Source organism: Thunnus albacares, chromosome 5 (assembly GCF_914725855.1).
Source record: "Thunnus albacares chromosome 5, fThuAlb1.1, whole genome shotgun sequence".
NCBI classification, from domain to species: domain Eukaryota; kingdom Metazoa; phylum Chordata; class Actinopteri; order Scombriformes; family Scombridae; genus Thunnus; species Thunnus albacares.
Genome location: NC_058110.1, coordinates 8,005,348 through 8,031,058, shown reverse-complemented (window position 1 = coordinate 8,031,058; position 25,711 = coordinate 8,005,348). Strand labels below are relative to the sequence as shown.

The following is a 25,711-nucleotide window of genomic DNA, read 5'->3' as shown; positions in this document are numbered from 1 at the left end:
CATATATCCTCTCTTGTCCCAAGCATCTCAAAACAGAAGCAGCAATAGCACAGCTCCTCATTAATGCTGAAACCATGCCATACATATGTATGAAGCCATTCACTGTGCCTCTCTGACTATATTACAGACAGCCCATAATAAAATCAGTTTCTCTCACTAATAAAGTGTGTTATTTAAATGAAACACTGGATTGCAATCAGTGTAATCTATGTATGCATTGCTTATTAAGCTGATCTGACTGCCGGTGTCTGGGATTCAGATCCACATTTACATCACTGTTATGCATGAGTTTTTACTCTGCCAATTACTTTGCATTCAGAGGGAGTCTTGGTTTCCAAATTGTTGTGCCCAAGTCCCACAAAAACCTGCGCTCTCATCACAAGATATTAGAAAACAAGTTGCTGACTTAGAAACTAAATTGCATCTGAATGATTATATTGATGTTCAACTAAAATTGCCTGTCTTGTCTCTCAGGACATTGCTACCATGCAGTTGTGTGCCAACAAGCTGGACAAAAAAGACTTTTTTGGCAAGTCAGACCCCTTCCTGGTTTTCTACCGGAGTAACGAGGATGGAACGTGAGTCTGAGAGTTCAGAGAGGACTCAAATGTTCACCCATGTCTTTTACCTTTTTCCACCCACTGTTACTCCCATTGGACAGTAGCAATATGTAAAAACCTTATGGATTGTTAGAAGGGATGTTAACAAATACAAATACATTATTCAGATATGGATATATACTGCGCTCTGAATAAATGCAACAGATTTTATGTTCCACAGGTGTTCTTTTTACCAAATCCCCTGATATTTAAGCCAAGGACCTTGTTAACATGAACGCAGATGGAAACAATGAGCTGAAGTTAGGGACTGTCTCAAAAGTGCATGCAAAATGCCAAGAGAGCTTTTCACATTTCACACTATTTTGTCCAAGGTTTTCTCATTTTTTTCATTGACACTTAAGGGGTTCACAATTTTTCAAGTGTGTCTTAAAACAATAGTCAGGTGTCCATATGAACACTGTAAGAGGTTTTCCTCACTGTAATCATTCCTCCTGTTCATTCTGGCTATTAAAGATCCCCTTCAAATGTGCTTTCAATGTAAGTGATGGGGGCCAATGTCCAGGACTGTTGATTTTGGCCTTATCACTTGCACTGTGAATGCATTATGAAGGGATCTTCTAACAGTCAGGATCAACAGGAGGAATGATTACAGCAAGAAACATCTATTTCAATGTTCATTTGGGCACCTGACTATTGTTTTAAGACTGACTTGAAAAATTATGAACCCCTACTTTAAGACCAACTTTATTTTCTTCTGCACCTCCCTTCATTATTAACACAACCTCCAGTCTTCTTAGAAAACCATGAAATATGGATTTTCCTAATCATTAACAGCCACACAGCTTTTACTTAGACTCTGTTTACACTTATTTTTTATTTTTTAAATTAAATTTGGGTACATGGTTAAAATATTATGTGATAGATGTTATTTTGTATATTTCGTGGGCAGCTAAACTCATAAAGCTTCATTTTCAAAACAGTCCAGGTACAATGCACAGCAGAGTATACAACTGAACTGAAACCTTGGAAATAAGGTGTCTCCCTACCTTCAGAGCAGTCTGGCATTCCAACATTTAAGACATCCATAAACACCTTATGTTCCAATCCCTAAAGAACAATTTGTGCATCATAAAATGTAGCTAAGATCAGCATGTGTACATTCAAGGATTGCAGGGGATGGCTGTTGCTACAAGCCTTTTCTGGAACTTATCCACAAATGCCACCATCAGCTAATCACTGAACCCTCAGTAGATCCATTGGTGCTTCTCAACGGGAAGTTGCTGCAGCAGCTGTGGTCTCACTGGACAGTCCCTATGAGTGTAAGGTGGGATGTTTCTGAAAATCAGCTTGCAAACACTGTGCTGGATAAAGAAAAGTTTAGATAAGTATTTCATGAGCCTTTTGAGGATGAAAACTACATCAATGGAAATAATATCAAATTTCACAGTAGCTTTCACCTGATTTTCACTTGTATCCTATCCAAATCAACTTTGTGTATGATCTTTTTTCTGAATCAAGTGGCACCACTCATTGAGGCTTTTTTCAAACATTAAGATTTTTACTTCCTTCAACTGCTCTGCCTTGGAGAGATGTTTGTCGCAATAATACTTCATCTGCAATTCTCTCATATCTCCCAGATATACTTAAGCAGATATAAAAAGACAACAACCTGCAAAGCATTTTGTAACATTGCAGAGGAAGCTGAAGTGATGTGGGATTATCTTCACAGGTACAACGTGAGCAATATGAATGTGCTCTCCCTTTAGTGGCCTTATGTCTGTTATTTTGCTGGCAGGTTCACCATCTGCCACAAGACAGAGGTGATCAAGAACACACTGAACCCAGTGTGGCAGCCCTTCACCATCCCTGTTAGAGCTCTCTGCAACGGCGACTATGACAGGTCAGGAAACATTTTGCACAACTCTATTATATATTCAAATGTGTGAGGTACTGAGATATTTAATTACTGAATAAAGATGTAGATGAAACAGCATAGTAAAAACCATGGGCCATTGATGGGACTGATTTTCACTGCTGTTTACATAAGCTACGTACTCTATATCCCTGTGTGCTCATAAAGCCTGCATGATTTCCTCTGATTAGTACTATGAAAAGTTACTAATATGACTATGTTACATATGTATGGATAGGGAGGACACTTGAGAACCAATAGAGAACAGGCAGACTCTGTAAGTGGATGACATCACCTGTTGCTGGGGCGGTCAGAATAATGCCAGCAGTCGGTCATGGTGTCCCAGGGACCAGCACTGGTGTTATTGAGACTGACTCAGTTTTCACACAGCACTCGGTTATATATTCAAAATCAAGTTGAACTGTGCTGAGCAGATGTGATAGCCATTTGGTGCCACGTGCACAGTGCATACGGTAAAGCATACAGTGCCATTCTTGCAGTTCTTTCCTTGCAGTATTTGTCCTTGTAAGAGTACAAAACATGTGGTATTATACCCCAAAGTGTTTCATACCTTAAGGATTAAGCTGACATTATTCTAGATTTATCTGATTGTCAGCCAATCCCAAATCATTCCTACCAAAAGGTAAATCTTTTTAAATGGATTACAAATTCAGTTTTTAAAAGGGGCACAGCTGAGCACTGCAGTTTTTAGCAAACATTACACAAAAAGGAGTGAATAGTGCATTTGTTGGGGATTATTTACAGCTACGGATTACGCATTTGGTCTGTAGTACATTTGCATTTGGTGCTGTATTTACATTAATGTGTTTTTAATAGGTTGGACAACAATGGAGCTCTATGGCACAGAGGAATAATATATCAGGCTTTGGCAACAGAAACAACAGACACTAATAGCTACTTACAATGGAAAGTAGGATCATTTCATTGTTTTCCTCTTTTCATGTGATTTGTTGACAAGACAGAAATAAATTGTAAACGAAAACATGAAATAATGATTTATTATCATTATTATTAGTAGAAGTGCAGGTAGCATGAGTAGAACTATTAGTATTAGGAGGGTTGTCAACTTTGGGTACCTGGCTGAAGTGAGATTTTGATACCATGGGCTTAATCACTCACATGCACACTTAATCACGTGCACATATTTAGACTCAATTCACCATCAGGGTTTAAAACAGTATGCAGCTTACACATGTGGCAGGAGCCAGAGCTTAGGTCTAAGATTTAAAGATATAGCCTGACTACGCCACCCCTGGACTTCCAGCCAGGGAATTACTCAAAAAACCCATAGATGCCATAGATAGACATGAGTCTACAAATGGCATACTAGCCTTTACACACACACTGCACTTACACACTAGGGATGTGCAGAGAGCCCAGTATTTGCATTTGTATCTGTATTTGTTGAGGCAGCAAAATTATTTGTATTTGTATTCAAATAATAGTGGAAAGAGGCTTAAAAATCCTGTTTTTGTATTTATTACGCTATTAATTTTAGAAAATTAAAGTGTTACAATTAGTGTTCATGAATAAACTACCTTACGAAGGAGGTTCCCACACCAGGTCTCGAATTGGAGTCTCCCAGATCATAGACGACTGCGTTGACTACTAAGCTAAAACTTTACTCATGGACTCATTGCAGTCAGACCTCTGATTATTTATACACCCATAACACAGAGACATCACACCATGTAACATGTAGTAGAACTTCAAAGGTGATTCTTGCTTTACATTTCTCATTTATTGCCTATTTTTTACAACCTAACTTTGTGGAAAGGAGATGGGGAATAACAGGTTATGGAGAGTCCCTTGGGACTTACCCCTGATGATTAACATGTTTTTTTTTTCTTCTCAAAAACAAATAATTTTTAAAATACTTGTATCAAACAAATATTCTTATAAAACCCACTATTTGTGCTTTGCCGATTAATGTTTTTGTATTCGAGCACACCCCTATTACACACATCCCGATGCAACACGTCACGCTAAATCTTCATTCATTATCTCCATTATAAATTGCATGCAAAACCATTACAGGGTATGTCTAAAAATTCATTATACACATATACGAAAAAAGGCAAGTAGCCATGTTGCAGCAGCCATTTCACCAGCTGAATGATCACAGAGTGCCAGGTGAGGTGATGTGAAGGTATAGGGAATATAAGGTATTGAGACAATGAATTGCAATGCGTAGGGTATAAGAAACAATGGTTCTTTTGTTGTTGCTGTTTTCAGAAACAGAAACTAAAGGAACGAAAACAGAATATTGATTTGATTTTCGCTTCAAAATCCACAAACGAAAAGGCATTTTTCATCTTCCCGGTCAGAAATGGCAGATACAACATTTATGAAGGACTTGATTGTTCTTTGTAAAATTAAAAAATAAAATAAAATAAAATTGTTAACAAATGTATGAACCGTAGCACTCAGGAATACAAAGGTGTACTTGTTCCACACAGGAAGGTGGATTAGTAAAATGGTCTTTGAATATATTTTCTATCAATAATTCAGTGTAGTTACTTCTGTTATTACTGAAATAAACAGCTTCTCTCTCTCTCTCTCAACACCTTTGTGGTGCACTTACTTTTCAACTGTTTTGTTATTCTTATTATTCATATTCTATAAGAATAATGATGAATAAAATCGAAAACAAGTGTTTTATAAATGTTGTAACTGCCATTTCTGACCATGAAAACTATATATGTTTTTCATGTTGGTGCCCTCCAGCATGGCAAATTGATTATCATTTCTACCAGGGCATTTGTAGCAGCATGGTTCAATCTGATTACCTTTGATGCACATAACGGACGACAGCGTCCCACCTAGTGCAAGTCTTTATTTAACAAGCACCCTGGGTTCATTAATTAATTAATCCGTGATTGATAGCTGTTCATGCCAGGTTAGTTGGAGTGTGGCTGGCTTGTTTGAATGCCGTCTGGGCTCCTGGCTGTGAACTTGAGCAGTTGTCCAACACAGAGATAAGCATAAGTCAGAGAGTAATTTAAGATGCAGTTCTATGGAAACACCTTAATGAAACACTGTTTTCGAATGCCAGAAAGACTTTGACCATACGTTCACCTGTTCATCTCTGTTGCTTTTGCAGTGTTTTGGAGTGAGAAATGTTTGGGCAGTGTGAGAGCTTGAGACTGAAGGTGAAAGCACGTGTCACATGCCAGAAGCGTGAAAGTTAGATAGTGTGGGGTTTTATGAATCTACTTCTTGAATGTAAATTACAGAAAGAATTGGAGTTCCTGGTAACGTTTCGTCAGAGTCTGAGCTGAACAAACACGGCCGATACATACGTTGCTAGCTAGCTTAGCAGTACAGTTGGTATATTGGCTATGTAGGGCTAATAAACAGACTGCAGTCAAACTCGTGTGAATAAAGCAATACAAAAAATCACTTTACTTTCAGTCTGAACCCACATCAACCACTGGACACAACCAAATCTTGTGACATTTGTCACTTTTCACTGTGGATGTGTCAATGCTTATTAGCTAGCAAAGTACCTTACTCGTTAGCAAACATTGTAATAAGCAACTTACAACGTTCTCCAACAACTGTGACTTTGTGCTAGCTGTATTTTGGTTTTTTTTGTTCTTCCTTCATAGACATTTATCCACTGCAGGTAAAGATTAAACTGCCTCACCAACCACTGCATTAGTTTTTCGTTGTCAGTTGTTTAGCAAACCATTGGTCAGACTTCAGGCAAATTTAGCAATTTCAAAGCTGTCCTTTTTCATGTTGGTGGTCAGTTTCGCTTTGCCATGCTGACTAAAAATAGAAATAAATAGCTAACTAAATAGAAAATGAACAATTAAAAAACATGTAGCATTTAACACAGCACAACAACATACACTATATCTGGCCCTTTGCATATGGCTGGAAGTACGTATATAATCCAAAACAAAAAGTTTTATTCATTTTTCTCTTCTAGATGTGAAAATGATAATGTTCACTTGCTGGAAACTACTCTTGAGCATATATGGGCCTTGTGATTCAGAGTTCCCATAACGACCTGTTCCTACTGCGCCAATAATCCTCTTCAGCATGACACTATTGAATCAGTGAATTGCTCTGTTGCTAGTGTGATGGAGTAAAAAGAGTTTTTTTCTAATTAAATGGAACTTCAGGTTCTCATTTTATTGACTGGGGACTATCTGGTAAATAGCAGATCTTCAGAAATATTCTCTGTCTATTTCAGGACTGTGAAGGTAGATGTGTATGACTGGGATCGAGATGGAAGGTAAAAGCATCCATGGATAACCACTCACTACAACCTCTATAATTCACATTGATGTCTCTTAAATGTCAGAAGGAAATGAAATGCCTTATGTATATTATGTGGGTGAAAATTTGAAGAGTGTGCCACAATATTTCTTATGCAGCAAGGGGAGAGATCAGGTAGAGACTGACAGAAACAAAGGTAGAGAAATAGATGTGAATAGAGGCAAAGATATAACAATTTAACGCAGATTATAAAATTTGTGTGCATGCTTGCCTGTCTGTGTGGGTGTTGTTTGTCTGCAGCCATGACTTCATTGGCGAGTTCACCACCAGCTACAGAGAGCTGTCTCGGGGGCAGAACCAGTTCAATGTCTATGAGGTGAGACACAACATGCAGGTGGTTTGTTTTCATCGTTTTTTTTCATATGAGGACCTAGCAACTGCAATTTAAGTGATTTTGATATTTTTACTTGAGCTGGCTTGCTCTCTTGCTGTCTATATATGATAATAACAGGTCCCTTCAGTCCTGTAGGCTGCTGTTCAGTTTTCACAATTTTGTTGCTATTTTGTTATTTATGTATTTTGTTGTTTTGACACAGGATAAATTGAAATGTTGAATTAGACTGAATGAAATAGAAGACTAATATAAGACAAACCTGAGTCTTTCCAGGTCAAATGCTGAAAACTGGCCTATTTGAATGGAAGTCAGCTTAACTAAAATTTTGAATCTCCTCACTTTTCATGTAAGGAAATATAAACTATAATAATAATGTAGCTATTGTGCATACTTTTCAGTTTTTAAGAGGATAAAACCACTTTTGGATATACTCATGGAAACAGTTTTTTAGCATTAACCCTTTGGGTTGTCATTCACCATGGCAGCGGGAAGTCATGGTAGCTATGACATCTGACAGTCAGAGTTGCTAAAACACACACAGTCAACATCTGAGGTGCCCTACTGACTGAGAGTGTCACATTTTTCCCCCTTTTCCAAGAAGCTGACATAGCTTTGGCTACCAACAGTTTTGGGTTATTTAAGCCTTGAATTTGTATTCAACACAGAAAGTGGAAGCTTTCAAGTTAAGCTAACTAGCTTTCACCTAGAGCCTAGCTTGGCAATGACAGCACTGATTCCCACCAGACCTTAGTCTTCGTTCATGTTATTTAAAGGATTGCACCAATCAAATTACAGTACCGAAAGTGTCAGTCAGAACCAAAAATCTGCAGTCATTGCATAAAAATATGTAATACTGACATTTCTTAATTTTGATATTGACATTTGATATTTTTATCAAATGAATACACAAGTCAAAAAAAATCATTTTTATTTCAGTATTTTTAAAGCTGCACTTTTATATTTTACAAGAAACTGTTCAAATAACATGTTATGACAAAGTCTTTATTGTTATTTAATACACTTTTTTGATCCCCCATTTATTGTTGCCACTACAAAAAAACTTTTGCTGGCAACGTACAGAAACAAAGAAATATTTGAATATCTGCTGTATAATGTGGAGCTTTCAGTGCAAAAATATAATATCATACTATAGAAAGTAAGAATATAATATAATATATTATGAGTAAATTTACTGACAAGAACTAATTTGTTGTGCTGAAAAAAATTGCCAAACACACATATCAACCATTATTACCACTATTTAACTTCTGAAAAGTTTATTTCATTAATGCCCTAAACTTGTTACAGCAGCTTGCTCCAAGGAAAATAAATTTATAATACTACTGCAGAATGATGAATAAAGAAATCATAAACTCAATAATCATCTGTTCTGAAAGAGAAGAGAAAGTTTATTTGCAATGAGAATGTATGGGCGAATGGATGGATGGATATATGGATGGTTTAATGAATGGATTCAAGATTCAAAACTTAATTTGCCATTTGCTCAGGCACAGGTGCACAAGGGAATTGGAAGTCTTGTGTAGATCTCTCAGTCGAGTAATAAAAAATACAATAAAGATATGCACATAATAATAAATAAAAATAAAAATAGTTTGATATAAGAATAGTTTAATCTCCACACCTCAAAGTCCATTTTTATCTTCTCTGCTCTCAAAATACACACAGTTAAATATAATATCAGTTTCAATTCATGGGCTGCCAGTATTATCAGGAATCTGTTGAATTATTCATACTCATTATTAAACATCATTCCAGGGTATGAAGTGGTTTTACAAGTAGCCTCTCAATCACTAACTTACTTTTTCCCATCATTGGCAGGTTTTAAATCCCAAGAAGAAAGGCAAAAAGAAGAAATACATCAATTCTGGGACTGTGAGTACATCCACCTCTCCCATATCTGGCTGTCTTTTCTGCTGTATTGGTATTTTATGTTATCTTATATATTTATATAGATATCATCACCTCTTACATCTGCCTCTCTCTCACTGGCTCTCTTGCTGTCTGGCCACCTGTTTGTCTCTTTGCCTTCCTGTCTACCTGGCCCTGGTCCCTTTTCCACCCCCCTTCTCTGTTTATCACTTTGTATGTGTGTGTGTGTGTGTGTGTGTGTGTGTGTGTGTGTGTGTGTGTGTGTGTGTGTGTGTGTGTGCTAGGTAACTCTGCTGTCCTTCAAAGTGGAGTCCGAGTACACCTTTGTGGATTTCATCCGAGGAGGGTGAGTGGAATAATAATTAGCCTGCAGCACAGTGAGTGTCAGTAGCGACCATTTTGGTTGTTTGTGTCTTTGTGTGTATATGTGTGTGTGTGTGTGTGAAGTTATCTGAAGATACTAGATTGAATTTCCCCGAAAGCTCTTTTGTGAGCATCACACTGAAAGTTTGAGGGAAGTTTGCATTGGAAAATCTAATTCCTAATTTATTCAGTTCATTCACATTTTAATTACTGGTTGCATTTGTTTTACCAAATTAGACCTTCAAGATGGTGAAGGTAATATCATCCCGCCATACTAATTAGCCAGTGAACCAGTAAACTGATTAAATTGCTGTTCATTGTGTTGGTGTGTGTGTCTTGGGAGATACAGAGTGTATGATGCATACTGAAGTGTGTGATGCTCTTTGTTGTTTCTTCCTTTCTCCTCTTTATTTCGCATTTCCTATGCAACAGAACACAGCTGAACTTCACAGTGGCTATAGACTTTACAGCATCCAATGGTAAGTCGCTTACTGACATGAAGCTAGAGCTAGGAGATGGTTAACTTAGCATAAAGACCGGAGGCAGGACGAAACAGCTAGCCTGGCTCTGTTCAAAGCTTAAAGAGCCTAGCAGGTGTAAAGCTAACTTATTAACATGTTATATCCAGTGCTTAATTTGTCAATCAGGAGGCCCAGAACACAGACGAGGTGCTGTTCCAGCGGATCAGGGGGGAAAGAAAAAGTCACAGAACGCATAAAAAAATCCACAGTGCCTTGAGCACATTGGACAACGCCTAGGTGCTAGCTGTTAAAACGAAACAAAACTGTCATCACAAAGAAAGAAATGTGTAACGCAGCTAGCCTATATTATCATACGCCAAAATATTTAGACACAAAAAAGGATTAAAGCACTTGCCAGCATACAATGCATCTACTGATATCATCATCATCATCATACTCATCATTCTTCACCCTCCTAATCAATCATCAACACTACACAGCAGAGAAGAGTAATAAAAAACATATTTAACTTTTTGTTTATTTGTCCAAAACAGCCCACGAGAAGAAATTCAACAAAGTTGATTGTCTTTTTGTCATTTTACCAGACAGTTCCCTCCTTGTTGTTAAGAGTAACCTAATTCAAATGGCAGTAACATTAGCTCACATTCACAAAACTCACATGCTTCAGACGTCACTGTGTGACCTGAGTGACTGACATCTCTCTCTTTTTTAAAAAAATCAGATTTAAAATGCATCCAAAATAGGAAATAAAAGAATGACAGAACAGATAGCATTAAATAATACACAAAATGTATTTACAGATTTTGATAGTGACAAAGGAGGTGCTGGATCCAATCAAATAGGTGCCAGTCCTAGTCGGTCCCAATCTAGGAAGTCTCAGATCCTGTTCCAGCAGGATCTGGCACAAATCAAGCCCTGGTTATGTCATTTGTTTAACCCATACAAATCCTGCGGAGTAAAAATAAGACGTTTTTTATTGGGGGTTACATGGTTGATTCTTTTTTGATCAAACACAGTGATCTTCTTATCTTATCTTATCTCCCCATGAGGTTGCCAGGCAACCAGCGGAGACAATCAAAATAGAACGTGTTAATAATTTAACTTTAGAGGTGCTGATTGGTGCAGGTTGTTTTTTTGTTTGTTAGTTTTTTACCTTTGCACAAAGCCAGGCTAGCTGTTTCCCTCCGCTCCCAGTCTTTATGCTAAGCTAAGTGTCTTCTGGCTCTATCTCCATATTTACTGTACTGTACAGACATAAGATCAAATCTTCTCATGTAACTCTTGGCAAGAAAGCAAAGAAAAATGAATTTCCTAATATGTCAAACTATTCCTTTCAATTGAATGTTTTGTTTCCAATAAAAATGATTAGTTCCAATGTCACTGAAGGAAGCAATTCTGTTCAATATTGTTGCGATGTTGGAGTCATACATTAAGAAACACAACCAGCTTTTGTTGCTCAAGAGATGAGGACCTCCAACATGACAGCCAGAGCGTGATTCCAAAACTGTTTGTTGCTATCTGACCTCTTTTTGGTACACCTGCTACAAGATATCACACTGCACCTTCACTCCACTTTGCTAGTGAGCAAAGATGTACTTATAACTCTAAAACGATTAAACGATTAAAATGCCACAACCTAAGTTTTATGTTTTCATACACTACAGACAGGAAGGAGTTTATTATTAAATTATAACAATTCAATGTCAAAGGCATTTGCCTCTTTTCATCTCTGTAATGTAACATGACTTTCCTTCATTTTTCATGGCAGATGCACTTTTGCTTGTGATGGTGGGCACACCGCTGTCTTGAATAGATTGTTACATTTAGCCTCTTATTTTCACATAGTGGAAAGTTCAACCAACCGTGGAAGGTGCACAGGGTGTGGTGAATGTGTTTGGTATTTTCATGGCCAGAGGCGCGTGGTGCACCTGCGGCGCATTTGGAAGTGAGATGGGATTAGGAGGAATACATTATCAGTAGGTGTGTTAGGAGCAGGCATCTATCCTGTCTAATCAAATCATCCTCCTCCTTTCATCCCATTTAAAAGCATAGCACTTGTTTCATAATGGAAGAGAGAGTCCAGACCTGCACAGCCCAGGGGAAGAAGTCAGAGTTGGAATTCATGTTCACATGTGTGCAATAATTTCACCACTTAAAATATTGAGGCAACTGTGTAATACATTTACATAATTTCATAAACTGATAACTCACCATAATAATCCTGTTTATAAATTGTTTCTTTGATTTTCCAGAGATAGAAAAAAGTATCTCATTTGATTATTCTTACCTTAGTTCATCAGACCCAAAGCCTGTCTCTGTTACATTTAAAATGTTAAATGCTACTTTTGGGAAACCTGTTGGAAAGAAGGAGACGTATTTTGTTGGCATCAATCATCCTCTGTTTTCCACTTGTGCGCACTGTTGCTTGTATTTTGCAGGTGAAAAACTGGCAGAGAGAAGGAAGGAGACATATCATCCTTCACTTCATTGTATTGTGTGTGTGTCTTCCTCCAAGGTAACCCATCTCAGCCCACCTCTCTCCACTATATGAGTCCCTACCAGATGAATGCATATGCCATGGCCTTGAAAGCAGTGGGTGAGATTATCCAGGACTACGACAGTGACAAGCTCTTCCCTGCCTACGGCTTTGGAGCTAAGCTGCCCCCTGATGGCAAAATCTCCCACGCATTCCCACTGGTAAGACACACAAACATATGGAGTCACACACACACACACGCACCTACAGTTCACCCATAGCAGGGTGCTTGGACCAGGAGTTGTCGCTGCGACAACAGCTGGTTGCACAAGTTGAGAAGCCGGCTCATCTGCCTGCCAGCAGGAATCTCCCAGCACCCCCTCCACTTCCTCCTTGCGTCCTCCTGAGGGATGAGTGCAAACAGTCAGAAAACACTGGATGCAAAACTGTAGTCAAGCTAACTCTGTCCTAGTGTTATAAAATTGGTATTACATTTGTATCATTTTATCCATCCATTTGGGTTAAATGTAACCACCTTTTACAATGCAGACAGCTTAACCCTCTACTTGTCCTAAGGGTAATAAATTTCAGTTCAGTTAGAGTTCAACAGCAGAGAAACCCGCTGAATACTTATGTTTCAGCATGAAACCTGATGACTTGTCTTCAGAAACCACTAAGAAAACTGCCTGTTTCTTTAATATCTATTACAAAAGCTGTACACCAGAGTATGAAGATTGGACCTCATGTAAAAACCACTAAAACAAAAAGATCCGTTATTAAGCACCTTGTACGAGTGGTTTAAGAATTTGGAATTTGTGGCATTCACCAATTTTCGGTACAAACAAAATTCAGAAGGATACCTAGTATGAGTCATGAAGTATCTCTCACATACATACACACTAAGATAGTTTGCCTTTCTTCACAGAGATAAAAAAAAAAAACAACACTCATTTCACCAGAAATAATAATGCTGTAATCTGATTTTTTTTAGTTTAAATATGATACAGAAATGAACTAAGATAAAATATATAACTCTACTACTATATAAGACAAGCTTTGTACAGTGGAGCAGAGCAGGTGGACCCAAATGCAGGACGCAGCAGCCTGAATGAACTCAAGAATATCTCTTTTTAATAAAGACATAACAAAACAGAATAGGTAGAGCAGAACAGAATAAACAGAGCAAACTGAACAAACTGATCAAAGGATCCAACAAAACTGAACTGAAACACAGGACTAAAATACTAACTAAACTATGAGGTGCAGGTGGGGAGATGGGCAGAGAAACTCAAGTGAGGGGAATGAGGAGATGAAACAGGAGAATGGGAAAGAAGCTGATAGACTGGGGAAAACACTGGGAAAAGGGCAGGACTAACGAGGCTGATGCAGGGCAGGTGTGGAGGAAAAGGCAGAACAGACACAGGAAGAAAAACCCAGAGCGGCAGAAAACCAAGAAACCAGAAAACACAATCCTCTTAATAATCAACCGGCAAACATAAATACGTCTAAGAATATACATGAATATAACCTAAATAAAAAGGTACACTATAACCTGCAAACTCTCTTATTTACAATTTAATGATGCAGTTCAAACATAGCACACAGAGGCTGTAAATGCAAATTACTCAAACCTACAGGAACAAATGTTAAACTCCTAGTCACATTACACCACTAGTGTGAAAGCAAACTCCAATGTCCTGTACAAGGGCCTTCTCCCACTCAGTCCAGTGTAACAAGCAGGGAAAGAGTCTGAGGGAATTTGCTGGACTGGTGGACAATTACAACAAAGGAATATAGAGCCAGACTGGGACAGAACCATGACAAGCTTAATGAAAAAATAATATTCTGTTCATTATAGACTATCATCATCATGGTTTGTCAGTTCTTTTTGTGTAATCACCTGCTGTAGGCTATAATATTCCCTCCTCTAATATGTGTGTGTCTGTCAAATCTCTCTCATAATAGTCATGGGCCGCTTTTCTTTAGAAAGATGTTTATTAGCGTCTAACTTCATGTCAAACCATTACATCTTTATTTCTGTCAAAGTATGTTGCTGTTCCTCTGACACATGTTGTTGGCAGTTGATATTTTCCAATTGTCCAATTCTGTCAGCTCCTTTAATACGACTACTGACACTGATAAATTTTGGAATTTACTCATTTACTCGCCTGATGTCACCAATTGGTCGGTGTGCACACAGTGTGTGTAATAGTGTATGGGTGCAGGACAAAAAGTAGCAACAAAGGAAAAAGAGGGGCTGATGAAGACCTTGCAGGTCGAAAAGTTGCATTTATAAAAAAATTTAAAACCTGGGAGCTTGTAAATTTCAGTGTGTGGACAGCCTCTCTTTTTCCAAGTGACCAGCATTGCCATAGAGACCCAAACTCCAACAAGTGGAAATAACAATATACCCAGAAAATGTCATAAGATATTGCTCCTACTTTAGGTCGACTTTGAGTTATTTTTTACAGTTTTTTACACCATATATCACATGGTGTGTCAGATAATGGTAAATTGAATACATTAGATAAAATATTATAACCACATTTAATGCATCCATATCAACAACAGACTGAACTGGAAGACCGACACCGAAGTTGTATATAAGAAGCAGGTAAGCAGACTATTTCCTACGGAAACTGAGATCCTTCAACGTGTGCAGCAAGATTTTGGAAATCTTCTACCAGTCTGTTGTGGCAAGTTCACTGTACTTTGCTGTAGACTTAATAAACTGATTGAGAAAGCCAGATCTGTAATTGGCTGCAAACCAGACACCACTGAAGTTGTGGTGGAGAGGAGGACACTGAACAAACTTGTTATCCATTGTGGATAATCCTTACCACTCTCTCCACCACCTACTGGAGCACTTTCTCTAACAGACTGGTTCAGCTTTGCTGTCACAAGGACCGATACAGGAAATCTTTCCTGCCCAAAGCAATAACTCTCTACAACACTTCACTTCTGTCTAACGGAGAATCCTCAGAACTCTCAGCTTTATAATTTCTGTCTCAACCAAACTCCACAGTTTTGCTCCTTCAGTAACTTTGCTCATGGTGAATTTGCACATCTTTATATTCCTACTCTCATTGCATTTTTTAAATTTCAACAACTTTGCACATTTGTCAAATGTATATAGTATGTTATCCTATGTTTATATGTTATATTTTATTATATTTATAGTGTATGCTATGCTATAGTCTATGCTAATCTATTTCTTGGATTTCCTAATAATTGCAGTGCCATGTTAATCATACTGTTTGTTAACTGGACATGTGAATGTACTCTGTGTTCTTCATCAGTGCGTTGTGTGCTGTCTGTTGCAGGGTGGTGACAATGATAATCCAAACTGTGTGGGTATAGAGGGGGTTCTGGAGGCCTATTTCCAGAGCCTGAGGACAGTGCAGCTATATGGACCAACCAACTTTGCACCTGTTATCAACAAAGTGGCACAGTGAGTTTGAGAACATGTGTGTCTTAGAGTTATAAGGTTCAGTTATGTGTTTTAGATTGCAGAAAACATTTTGTTTTCTTTCACCCACATGATTTTTTTTTGTCCTTATTATATTTATAGGCCTTGATCAAAGCTTATTAGTGACATGACTCACGTGTAGCTTCTTCACCAGATTAGAGATTCAGTTGTATTTATGTAATATTTACAGTGGGGGGGAAGCCAACATGTGCAGGATTAAGGAGGTTGCAGCCTTCCATCAGCTAAGAATCAGTTTTTTTCTTCCTCAAAGTGTGGCATCAGAAATCAATATTTAAGGCAACATTTAAAGACTAAATCTAAGATGCACAGACCTCCTCTTTAGAAACATCTGGTATCAATGATTGCTTGCTGCTGACAGTTCCTTGTATGGTTTTGAAAATCTTAAAACATATCTGAAGAAGAGTTATCAAGAGAATTTTTTTAATTCCTAAAATTCAATTTCTGAGTTTTTGAAGTGAGGTGAAAAGGTAATGATTAGAAAAAACAAATAGGAACCATAACCAGGCTCTGATACTCCTCTCCATCCTCTTCCTATATCGACATTTAGCATTGATCTTCTTGTCTTTCTTTGCATCTTACAGTTATGTGAAGTACTTCAATGTTTTTTTCCATTTTTTTGTTGTGAAAAACATGAATTGACCTTATTGTTAAACCAGAATAGTGTTGGAGATCTTAGCCTACATGCCATTGCACTGAATTATCAGTTTTTTTTTATCTCACCCTGTGTTTGACACCAATGTGTCGAGCTGTAAGAGGCTTTCACCCACTGAAAACGCACACACATAAAGACAGAAGTGCTGTCACACACACACACACACACACACACACACACACTAGTCTGTGTCCTAACTCCTAACATTTGGCTAAAAACACATCTATGTGCACTCATATATAGATACACCCACACAGACACACACGTACAGATCAATGTCTTGTTCAGCCAGGTGGAACAGCTGAGTCGCGGGTATTAGATTCTATCTCATTGGAATAAATACACACACAGCAGGTGAAGGGCACACACAAACACACACGCAGAAACACACACACACTTGCGTGTTGAAACACTCATCTGGCATCATATCAAGCCAGCGCTGATATTTGGCAATGTGGATATTTTCATTTGTTTTTCTCATCAAATCCCATGTTGGAAAGGGAATGAAGAGTGGTGGAAAAACAAGACACAAGGTCACATTATGTTCTTCGTGCAGGGTTTTTTTTTTTTTTTTTTTTTGGTGCTTTTTATTTTTGGGGGTCTCTCTGTTGCTCGAGGTTGTACTTTTAGGTGGTAAACAACTCACTGGTCTGGTGTGGGGGTCAGTATTCCAAAAAATAGTGGTGTGTGGGGATGTATCAGATCCATTTTAATACAGTTTTTCTTGGTTGCATGAAGTCCAAATGTATTTTTATCCCAGATACACCAGAGTTAAAGGTGCAGTGTGTAGAATTTAGTGGCATCTAGTGGAACGGACTTGGCAGAAATGGAATATAATATTCATAAGTATGTTTTTGTTACCTTAGAATGAGCATATTGTCAGTGGTGCTGCGGTAAAAAAAAAAAAAAATCACACTGTTGTACTGTAAAAGCTTGATTCAAGTCCTGAGCTACAGTAGACAATAGAATGACCGTATGTTTGAGACCAACAGGCAGGTGTGTTGTGTGTTTCCCTTAGTAGTGTGTTATTCAGGTACACGGGCAAAATTTTAGCCCTAACCTGGGTATTTTGTGTGTGTGTGTGTGTGTGTGTGTGTGTGTGTGTGTGTGTGTGCGTTCCCCAGCTGTGCAGCAGAGATTACAGATGGCTCTCAGTACTTTGTCCTGTTGATGATCACAGATGGAGTGATATCTGACATGGTCCAGACCAAAGAGGCTGTGGTCAATGTGAGTAAACAGACACATGCATGTGTAAACACAAACATAGAGACTGATGGATGGCAGTACTTTCCCCCTTAGTTACTCCTGCTACTGATTTCTGCTCAAGATTCATGTCAAGGAGAGGAAAAGACCATTTTCTTATTATTGTGACTGATCTCACTTCTTTGGAGAGGTCAATACTCATTTCAATAATCTGCAAAATGAATGTTTGAGAGGTGTCTGATCCAATTAACTTGGCTCTCAGTGATTTCTCTCTGGGCAGGCAGTGTAGAATATTAAAAGCAAATTGGCTCTTTTCCCCCTTAATTCCCTTACATGTGGAATGTATTTAAAAAAAAAAACTTTAGGGAAGCCTCAGATATTTTCGAGTCTTCTTTGTTGAGTATCTTTCAGATGTACAACTTTTCTCTGCGTCAAGGAGAGTTAAGGTTTGGAAATTGCATGTGATGTTAATGACTTGACCCCCCCATTAACCCTGGACTGTAAGTGAAGAATATTGAGTAAGATTAATAGCCTAAAATTAATATCAGTTTTGAATCATTTTGAGAGACAAAATGCTCACAACGCCAACTTAATTTAACTCTCTTGACAGCTCTGTTGTTCATCCGAAGCTTATAAATGTCTCGATGCCTTCTGAAGATTGAACGTGTCAACTGAACTGAATGTTCATTCATGTCTTTCCATCTGTCTCCTGTACAGGCAGCATCACTCCCACTGTCCATAATCATCGTAGGTGTTGGGCCTGCTGAGTTTGATGGTGAGTATTCCATTTTAGTTATAGGTCTATTTTTTTTAATTCAACATGAGTAAACAAATAAAAGAAATAGTTCTTTTTTAAGAAAAGAAATATATAACCTAAAAAGGACAAGGAGACAAGTAGCAACATTAACTTTCATCATGAGTTATGTTTGTGTCCACCTGGAGAATGTACATTTAAAGCTATAATATGTAACTATTCTGCATAAAAATGTCTAAAAACAACCAGACCTATGTTATATATTTTGTTGAGTTGTGTACTTACATTATCCCAGATATTTCCAACAATTTTCAAACCCAGAGAAATCAGTCATTTTAATCAAAGTAACAGTCCGTTTCATTTGGTCGACTGTCAATGGCGTCATACCCCCTCTACCAAAGAGTATATGTGCACAAGATGCATGTGTCGGCGTTGTGTTTGTCCGCTACAAATGCATCTACCAAAGAGTGTACACCTTCAAGATATTACATCAACATTGTGGCTGTTTGCCACAATGGCATCTACCAAAGAGTATACACATACAAGATGATACATTGGCGTTGTGGTTGTTCAACAGAAACTTAGTTGTAAATTGACTTTTATTCAGTTTTAAGCCACATTTTTATGATAAAATTTTTAGATCTTGGTCGTTTTTAACTATATCTTTTAACAGGATTTTAGTCATTGGAAGTTATCAGAGAAACAAGCTGGGCAAATGTTGTCAGCAGCTCAGCTAGCAGCCCCTCCAGGAAGTCCAGTGCTCACCAAAGATCGTCAGAGAAACATTGATTTTTTTATGTGAAACAGCTTTATTCAGTATTTTTACCAGTTTTAATCCCCCTGTACGTTTGTTTCTGGAGAGGAAGAAACCTTTGCAGATAATTCGGCTCCTGGTAGAAACCTGCTGAAAGTCTGTATCTTAAGTTATCAGAGAAACAAGCCGAGCAAACATTAGCATTAGCTCAGCTAACAGCCCCTACCGGACGTCCGGTGCCAGCTGAACAGCGTCAGAGAAACATTGATTTTTTACGTGAAACTGTTTTATTCAGTGTTTTCACCTGTTTTAATCACTGGGTCTGTTTGTTCTGGAGAGGGGGAGACCACTGCGGATAATTTGGCCCCCGGTTAAAACATCCTGATCGATTAACACTGAAGTAATCCTAACATGAAGAAGCTGGTTGTAATAATGAAGACAACACCTCCCATGATCCCACACTACTTCACACTCTGTCTTTTTGTTATTGTTTTGATTGAGAGACCCCTAGCAGCTGAAATTACAAAGTGGGCGTTTAACATGAATCAAAACTGTAAAGTTGCTGTCTGTAAAATCAAAACAATGAGCTGAAAGGTGCTAAAAGGCTCCATAGAGCTGTAGGGAACTGCTGAGTCAGGTGATCAACTGTTTGCTAAGCCTCGCCCCTTAGTTACTGTTGCTACACCAAGTTTTCAATTCTTGCACAGCAGGTATGCTGTTTACAATAATAACAGTGGTACATTTATGACAAAATTCCTAGTAATTCTCGAAACAAGGGGTTTTTCCATCTGAAATGACAACTGTTGCTGGCAGATTTTATCAGTTGTATCTAGCTAATTAAGCTGATGTTAGCGCCATGAGTTGGTTGAAAATGCCTTTATTGAAGAAGGCCGCAGAAAGCCACAGTGAAATTAAACAGTGAAATGTCCTGGCCGAGATGGGCACCAGGATGGATATACACAAAATCAGAATTAAATTTAAAATCATGGATAATATTTCTCATACAGTCATGTAAAAGATTTCATCCTAAAAACTAAATGAACACCTTAAAACAACACAAGATCAGTCTAAAAACAAACTGATGATTAGGACCCAATCAAAAATATTTTAATGAGATTAACACGTTAAGATTCTAAAAAAAAATCTGTATTGTAATAACTAGACAGTGGATGTGCATTTTTTTTTTTAAACGTTTTTGGACAAGTAACCCCACAAACAAATAGAATGTAGTTAGTAAATGATGTGTTCCTTGGTCTTGGAAGTAATGCTCTTTTACTACTCTACAGAAGTGAACTACTTAAGGGGACATGTTAACATTTGCAGTGACGTGATCACTCTCAGCATGTGGAGAAATCCAAATCTTGACAGACCTGCTGTGTATCATTACAAACTATGATTGGATAATATCTGTGGGTTCATCACTACAAGCAATTCATTTCACATTAAATGTAGTAATTTGGTCTATTAATTTAAAAATATTGCATTGGCAGAATAAATATTTCTACATGTTTTGTCCAAAAGTAGGCAAGGATTCTTTGTACACACTGCATGTATCCTTACAAACATGGTGAATGTGTTTTCTGCCCCATAAAAGCTGAAACCTGCATTGTTTACAACAGTCTGTGGTATTTTTTTCAAAACACCCAGTGTCTTCATCCTGGCAGAGGACAAGAAACAAACAATATGAGGACACAGTCATCAAGATGTTGTTCTATAGTGCCAGTGGTGATCAAATTTTCCACAGTGCACCTTTCAGTAACGCATAGAGCCGAGCAGAATTTGATAGCCAACCACAGGAAAGTTCAGCTATTGGGAGCAATGTGCAGTGAATACGTTTGAGATGTAAATAGTTTTAATCAAATTCAACAACCTTGACATTGCAAAAACATAAATATGCAATGTTTTATGAAAAGCAACATTCCACTTTGACCTTGACTTTCTCTTGGCTTGATGGGATTCAACAACACCCAGTGAGCAGACAGGAAAGCACTATAACAGCTGTATCATAATTGGTTCCTCATATACACAAGTGTGCTGTCCCCTTTCCTGGTAGGGTTGCTGCAGAAAGTCAGTGGAGTCAAGTGTGCAGGCAGTGTTACAGCCCACAGATCAATGACTTTTCAGTGGGGAATGTTTGTGCGTGTGTGTGGGTGTGACTGTGTGTGTGTGAGTGTGAGTGTGTGTCTATGTGCTCTGTTGCTGCTCAGCAGGGTGTGACGACTTAACACCTCATCATTGTGTTGGATGGCCCATCATTTTCTACTCATTTAAGCAATCAAATAGTGGGATTGGTAGTGAAAGCACTCGGGCATGTTTAGAGGTCACAAGGTCAAAGTGGCTTAATAGCACTTCGGAGTGTGTGTGTGTGTCTACACCTTTTTGCCAGGCCTAATTGACTCTGTTTGTTATTTGCATTGTCTTTGGTTTGTGATCTTTTTTCCCTCCTGACACTCCTGGCATATCACTTTCAGTATTATACTGTCAGTTCTAGTGTTTGTCCTCTAATATTTTCTGGTTCTGTGTGTTGATTTTTTTGCTCAGCCACCTTTATCCCGGCTGTTTTGTGTCTTTGCGAGAGCAGATGCAGGATATACACTGCTGTGCAGGTGCTGCTGTTGAAAACCTTCTCAGAATGACATGTCCATTTGAGCACAATTTTCGAGCAAGCACATCTACCTATATTTGGTCATGTATCAGATGGCTGCCTGAAAGCACTCCAGTAGCTACACTCTCAACCTATAAAGCATACCCTATAAGTGGCCAAAATTATTCTCGTTTCTACTCATGCTATGTTCCATTTCAGCAATTATGCTGAGGAAAAGCAAAAGAACATCCTGTACCTTCTTCGTATTCTCCCTCAGTGGTTCCAGTATTGAGTCATACTTTGCCTGGGTCTAGACCTTTGAATCCGCCCACTCCATCAAGTTGACTGATTCTGGTCTGGCATCATGACATGAAACAGCGGTTTCTCGGTTGAAAAAACAATTGATCCAGTGAGTGCCGCGGGGGGACTAAAGATTAGCTAATCAGTGCCACAGGCAGGACTAACGTCGCTGTCAAGCTGTTGTCAGGCGTTGTCAAGCTGTGCGCTGGAATTGTTTTACATAGATGGCATATCACTTTCTCCATTCTTAAAACCCTGGCAAAACCAGTATGTTGGCATGGCTACACATCAGTTTCGATTTAAAAAAGACATTAGATTCAGGCGGATACGTTGCTCTCTAGCGATTGGTTTGGGAAAATCGAATCCCCCTCCTCCACGGAAATCGGTAAGAGTGGAGGCAATGCCAGACTGAAGATGGAAATGAAGTGCAACGTGTTGACAATTCTGTCTGATATCAGGAAAAGTCATAGTCTCTCTGTCTTGTCTCTCTCCTTGCATTTAGCTATGGAGGAGCTGGATGGAGATGAGGTGAGAGTATCCTCCAGAGGACGTCTTGCTGAGAGAGACATTGTACAGGTACTCATCATTATTCTATTTAACTTTGCAGGTTAGACTTCAGCATGTTTCTGTCAATAGCAGCAGCATGGAGGTGTAGTCCCCGGAGGAGGGTGGCTTACATTCACAACACATACTCACATACACTGGAACTACCTTACACAATACACAGTACTCATCTATGACGGGCCACTAAACAGGCCTTGTATCTTGCTCAAGGGTACAATACAGTAACTCTGGTTATATTTGTCCACACAGCTCAAAAATCTACACATCCAGTGTAAAATCAGCAAAGTCAAAAGGTCCATCTCAATTTAATGAATCACAGTTTTTCTCAGATGTACTAACATAAATGATATTCCTTAAGCAGTCTGATCAAACTTTATTTGTATAGAACTTTAATGTAATTCAAAGACGACTACATACAAGAATTTTTTTTCAAACAGTAAAATTAGAATTTTTTTTTTTAACAAAAAGTAATTAAAAAAATATTTTAATAATAAAACAATTAAATAATAAAAATAATTAAAAGAATAGAGGTATTGTGAGATGTATCATTTTTTTGAAAGATTCAATGGAAAAGCTAGTGAAAAAGAGTGTTTAATGTTCACAATTGCCACCAGTGAAATAAAAAAAAGTGCTGATGGTATTTTTGTACCTAAACAGATATAAATTTACACAACACAAGTATAGTGCATATAGTATCATACACCATTAATCACATTGTGTTCTGTAAATAGGTTTTTTACACTAGTGTTGGTGTCAGGTTGGGGAAGCAGGAGTGGACCCAAACGCAGAGGCTGGAATGCAGATTTGATGAAAATATCTCCTTTAATCATGGACGGTCATGAACAGGCAAACAGAGCTGAACAGAACTGGCAAACGAAACAAAACAAATGATCCAGCAAAGACTCAACTCAAAACCAGACCTTAAATACAGACTAAACTAATCAGGGAACGGGGAACAGGTGACGAGACACAAGGGCAGGCTGGGAGTGATTGGCTGAGGGAAACACAGGAAGCAGGGCAGGGCTGACGAGACTGATACAGGGCAGGTGTGGGGAAGACACAGAGCAGAGCAGGGCTAACGAGGGTGAAGCGGGGCAGGTGATGAGGAGTACATGAACACACAAGGTGAACACGGTAACAAAACCAAAACCCAGAAAACACAATACTCTAAATACAACCCACACCAACCTGTCCAAGAACCATCATGAACCTAAACTAAAGTATACAACACACCAGGCTAAACAACAAAAGGCAGTCCAAACCCACCACCCAAATATAACAAGAAAACCCATATGAACTGAAGGACTAAACAGAAGTGCAAACCAGGAGACCCCAAAGAACACAAGAACATAAAAAGACCAAAAAACACAAAGTCCAGGCAGGGTGTGACAGTTAGTGTGGATTTTTGCAAAGGTTTGAGTAGCAGTAACATATCAACAAGCCCTCCAACCTAAACAACAAAACAGGATGTTTGTTGTTTCCTTCCTCAGCAACCCATGTGAATTTTTTTTAAATTTTATTTGGAGCTCCTATCTGCAGACTGACAGTTTGTCAGTTCCTTTCAAAAGCATTACCCTTAAAATGATTCATACTATTATGACTGTTTTCTGATCTGCGTCTTGTGTGGATCATGTTTGCTTAAGTTTAGGTACAAAAACTATTTGATCACAGTTAGAGATAATGGTCATTGTTCAAAGAAACCAACAGTGGCTGTTGCTAGGAGATGGGAAAACTCCAGTATCTTGCTGACCTCCTCCTAAAGAGATTTTACTTTGTCACTTATGTAGACATATGTCATTTTCAGCATTTCAACAAATAGCTAATGCAGTTGTTTTTCAGTGAGAGCAGTCTCTGACTTTTTGTTCAACAAAGGAGAACAACGCCATGTCATCTCAGACCAGTGACCCACAATGGTATGGTGCCATTCAAAAGATAAGAGGCAGGGAAGAAATACTTTGAAACTGTTGTGGTGAGGACAGTCTCTCTTATCTTTGTGGCCTCATGGCATTGTGGGTCACTCGTCTTGAAATGTTGAAAGTTCTGAGGGCTCATAGAAGATGTCCAGAGCCTGACTTAAAGTCAGTCTTTATGAATGGAGAGACTCTGAGAAATTAAATTAATAGCCTATAAAACAGAAAAGTTTTTATTGGTCACTATAAAAAAAAATCTGGCTAAACAAAGAAATGTCCTTAGTGTACCCACAAGACACTTTATCCATAATCATTTTTAAACTCTACCAGAGAGAGCAGCTGTGTCTATAAATTGTTTTGCAGTGAGTTTCATGAACAATAAGCAGGAACCCCATCAGGGGCCGATAAACCATATCTGGGAACAGCAAACTGTAATTTTAGAGAGTCTTTTAGAGATATGAGAACACAAATAGGAAGCAAATACAATTCCCAGTGATAACATTGTACAGTTGAATTTTTATAAAGGAGTGGAGAAGACTGGCCAGTGAGCTGGCAAATCATAGGGTATACAGTGATAAATGCATACGAGTATATATGATTGCAAAAATGTAATTGTAGCATCAAAGTGGCAATGGCTATTTGTTGCAAAAGTAGTATCTAGTTCATCAACATAATGACCTAAAGTAACTGTACTCTCACATTCTTAAAATGTTTGACTTGCCCGTATATGACTGTAATACAAAAAGACATGAAATATTATTTGCATCAGAAACCCCTGGCTTGATCCCACACCAGGTTAATAGCATAATTTATGCTTCCATTCCAAAGCTGTATTGATAATTGATATCCCCCCACACCCCCACCCCACCCAGTTTGTTTCACCAACAGTCGTAATCACATTTGCATGCACACAGTAATCTTCTGATTGCCTTTAACCTCCTAATGACAATAATTCAATCGGAAAAAGAGTTCAATCAATCAATTTACATTTCATGCACTCTTGCTGTTATTGATTCAATATGATGACTGCCTTCACTACAGCAACACTGATTTTCTTCCTCCTGTCATGAATTAAAGTCATATTTCTCCCATTACCCCTCTACTTACTGTATGTACTGTAAACTGATGGACAATTGCCTTAAATGTCATCTTGACTTATATTCAGTGGATGC

General features: G+C 38.3%; 1 protein-coding gene across 5 annotated transcripts in view; it reads left to right on the top strand.

The window, feature by feature from the left end:
* LOC122982981 (copine-9-like) overlaps window positions 1–25,711 on the top strand; it is an 83,110-nt gene that overhangs the window by 52,911 nt on the left and 4,488 nt on the right. For 2 of the 5 annotated variants that reach the window (XM_044352634.1, XM_044352635.1), the window contains 12 exons: window positions 475–578; window positions 2,356–2,460; window positions 6,698–6,739; window positions 7,024–7,099; window positions 8,957–9,010; window positions 9,292–9,353; window positions 9,803–9,849; window positions 12,368–12,549; window positions 15,652–15,779; window positions 17,595–17,697; window positions 18,391–18,448; window positions 22,568–22,641. In XM_044352634.1, the coding sequence (XP_044208569.1) occupies window positions 475–578; window positions 2,356–2,460; window positions 6,698–6,739; window positions 7,024–7,099; window positions 8,957–9,010; window positions 9,292–9,353; window positions 9,803–9,849; window positions 12,368–12,549; window positions 15,652–15,779; window positions 17,595–17,697; window positions 18,391–18,448; window positions 22,568–22,641 (1,035 nt within the window). Of the gene's footprint in view, window positions 1–474; window positions 579–2,355; window positions 2,461–6,697; window positions 6,740–7,023; window positions 7,100–8,956; window positions 9,011–9,291; window positions 9,354–9,802; window positions 9,850–12,367; window positions 12,550–15,651; window positions 15,780–17,594; window positions 17,698–18,390; window positions 18,449–22,567; window positions 22,642–25,711 lie in introns of those variants that run through there. The other 3 variants (XM_044352636.1, XM_044352638.1, XM_044352637.1) reach the window with 3 other exon arrangements.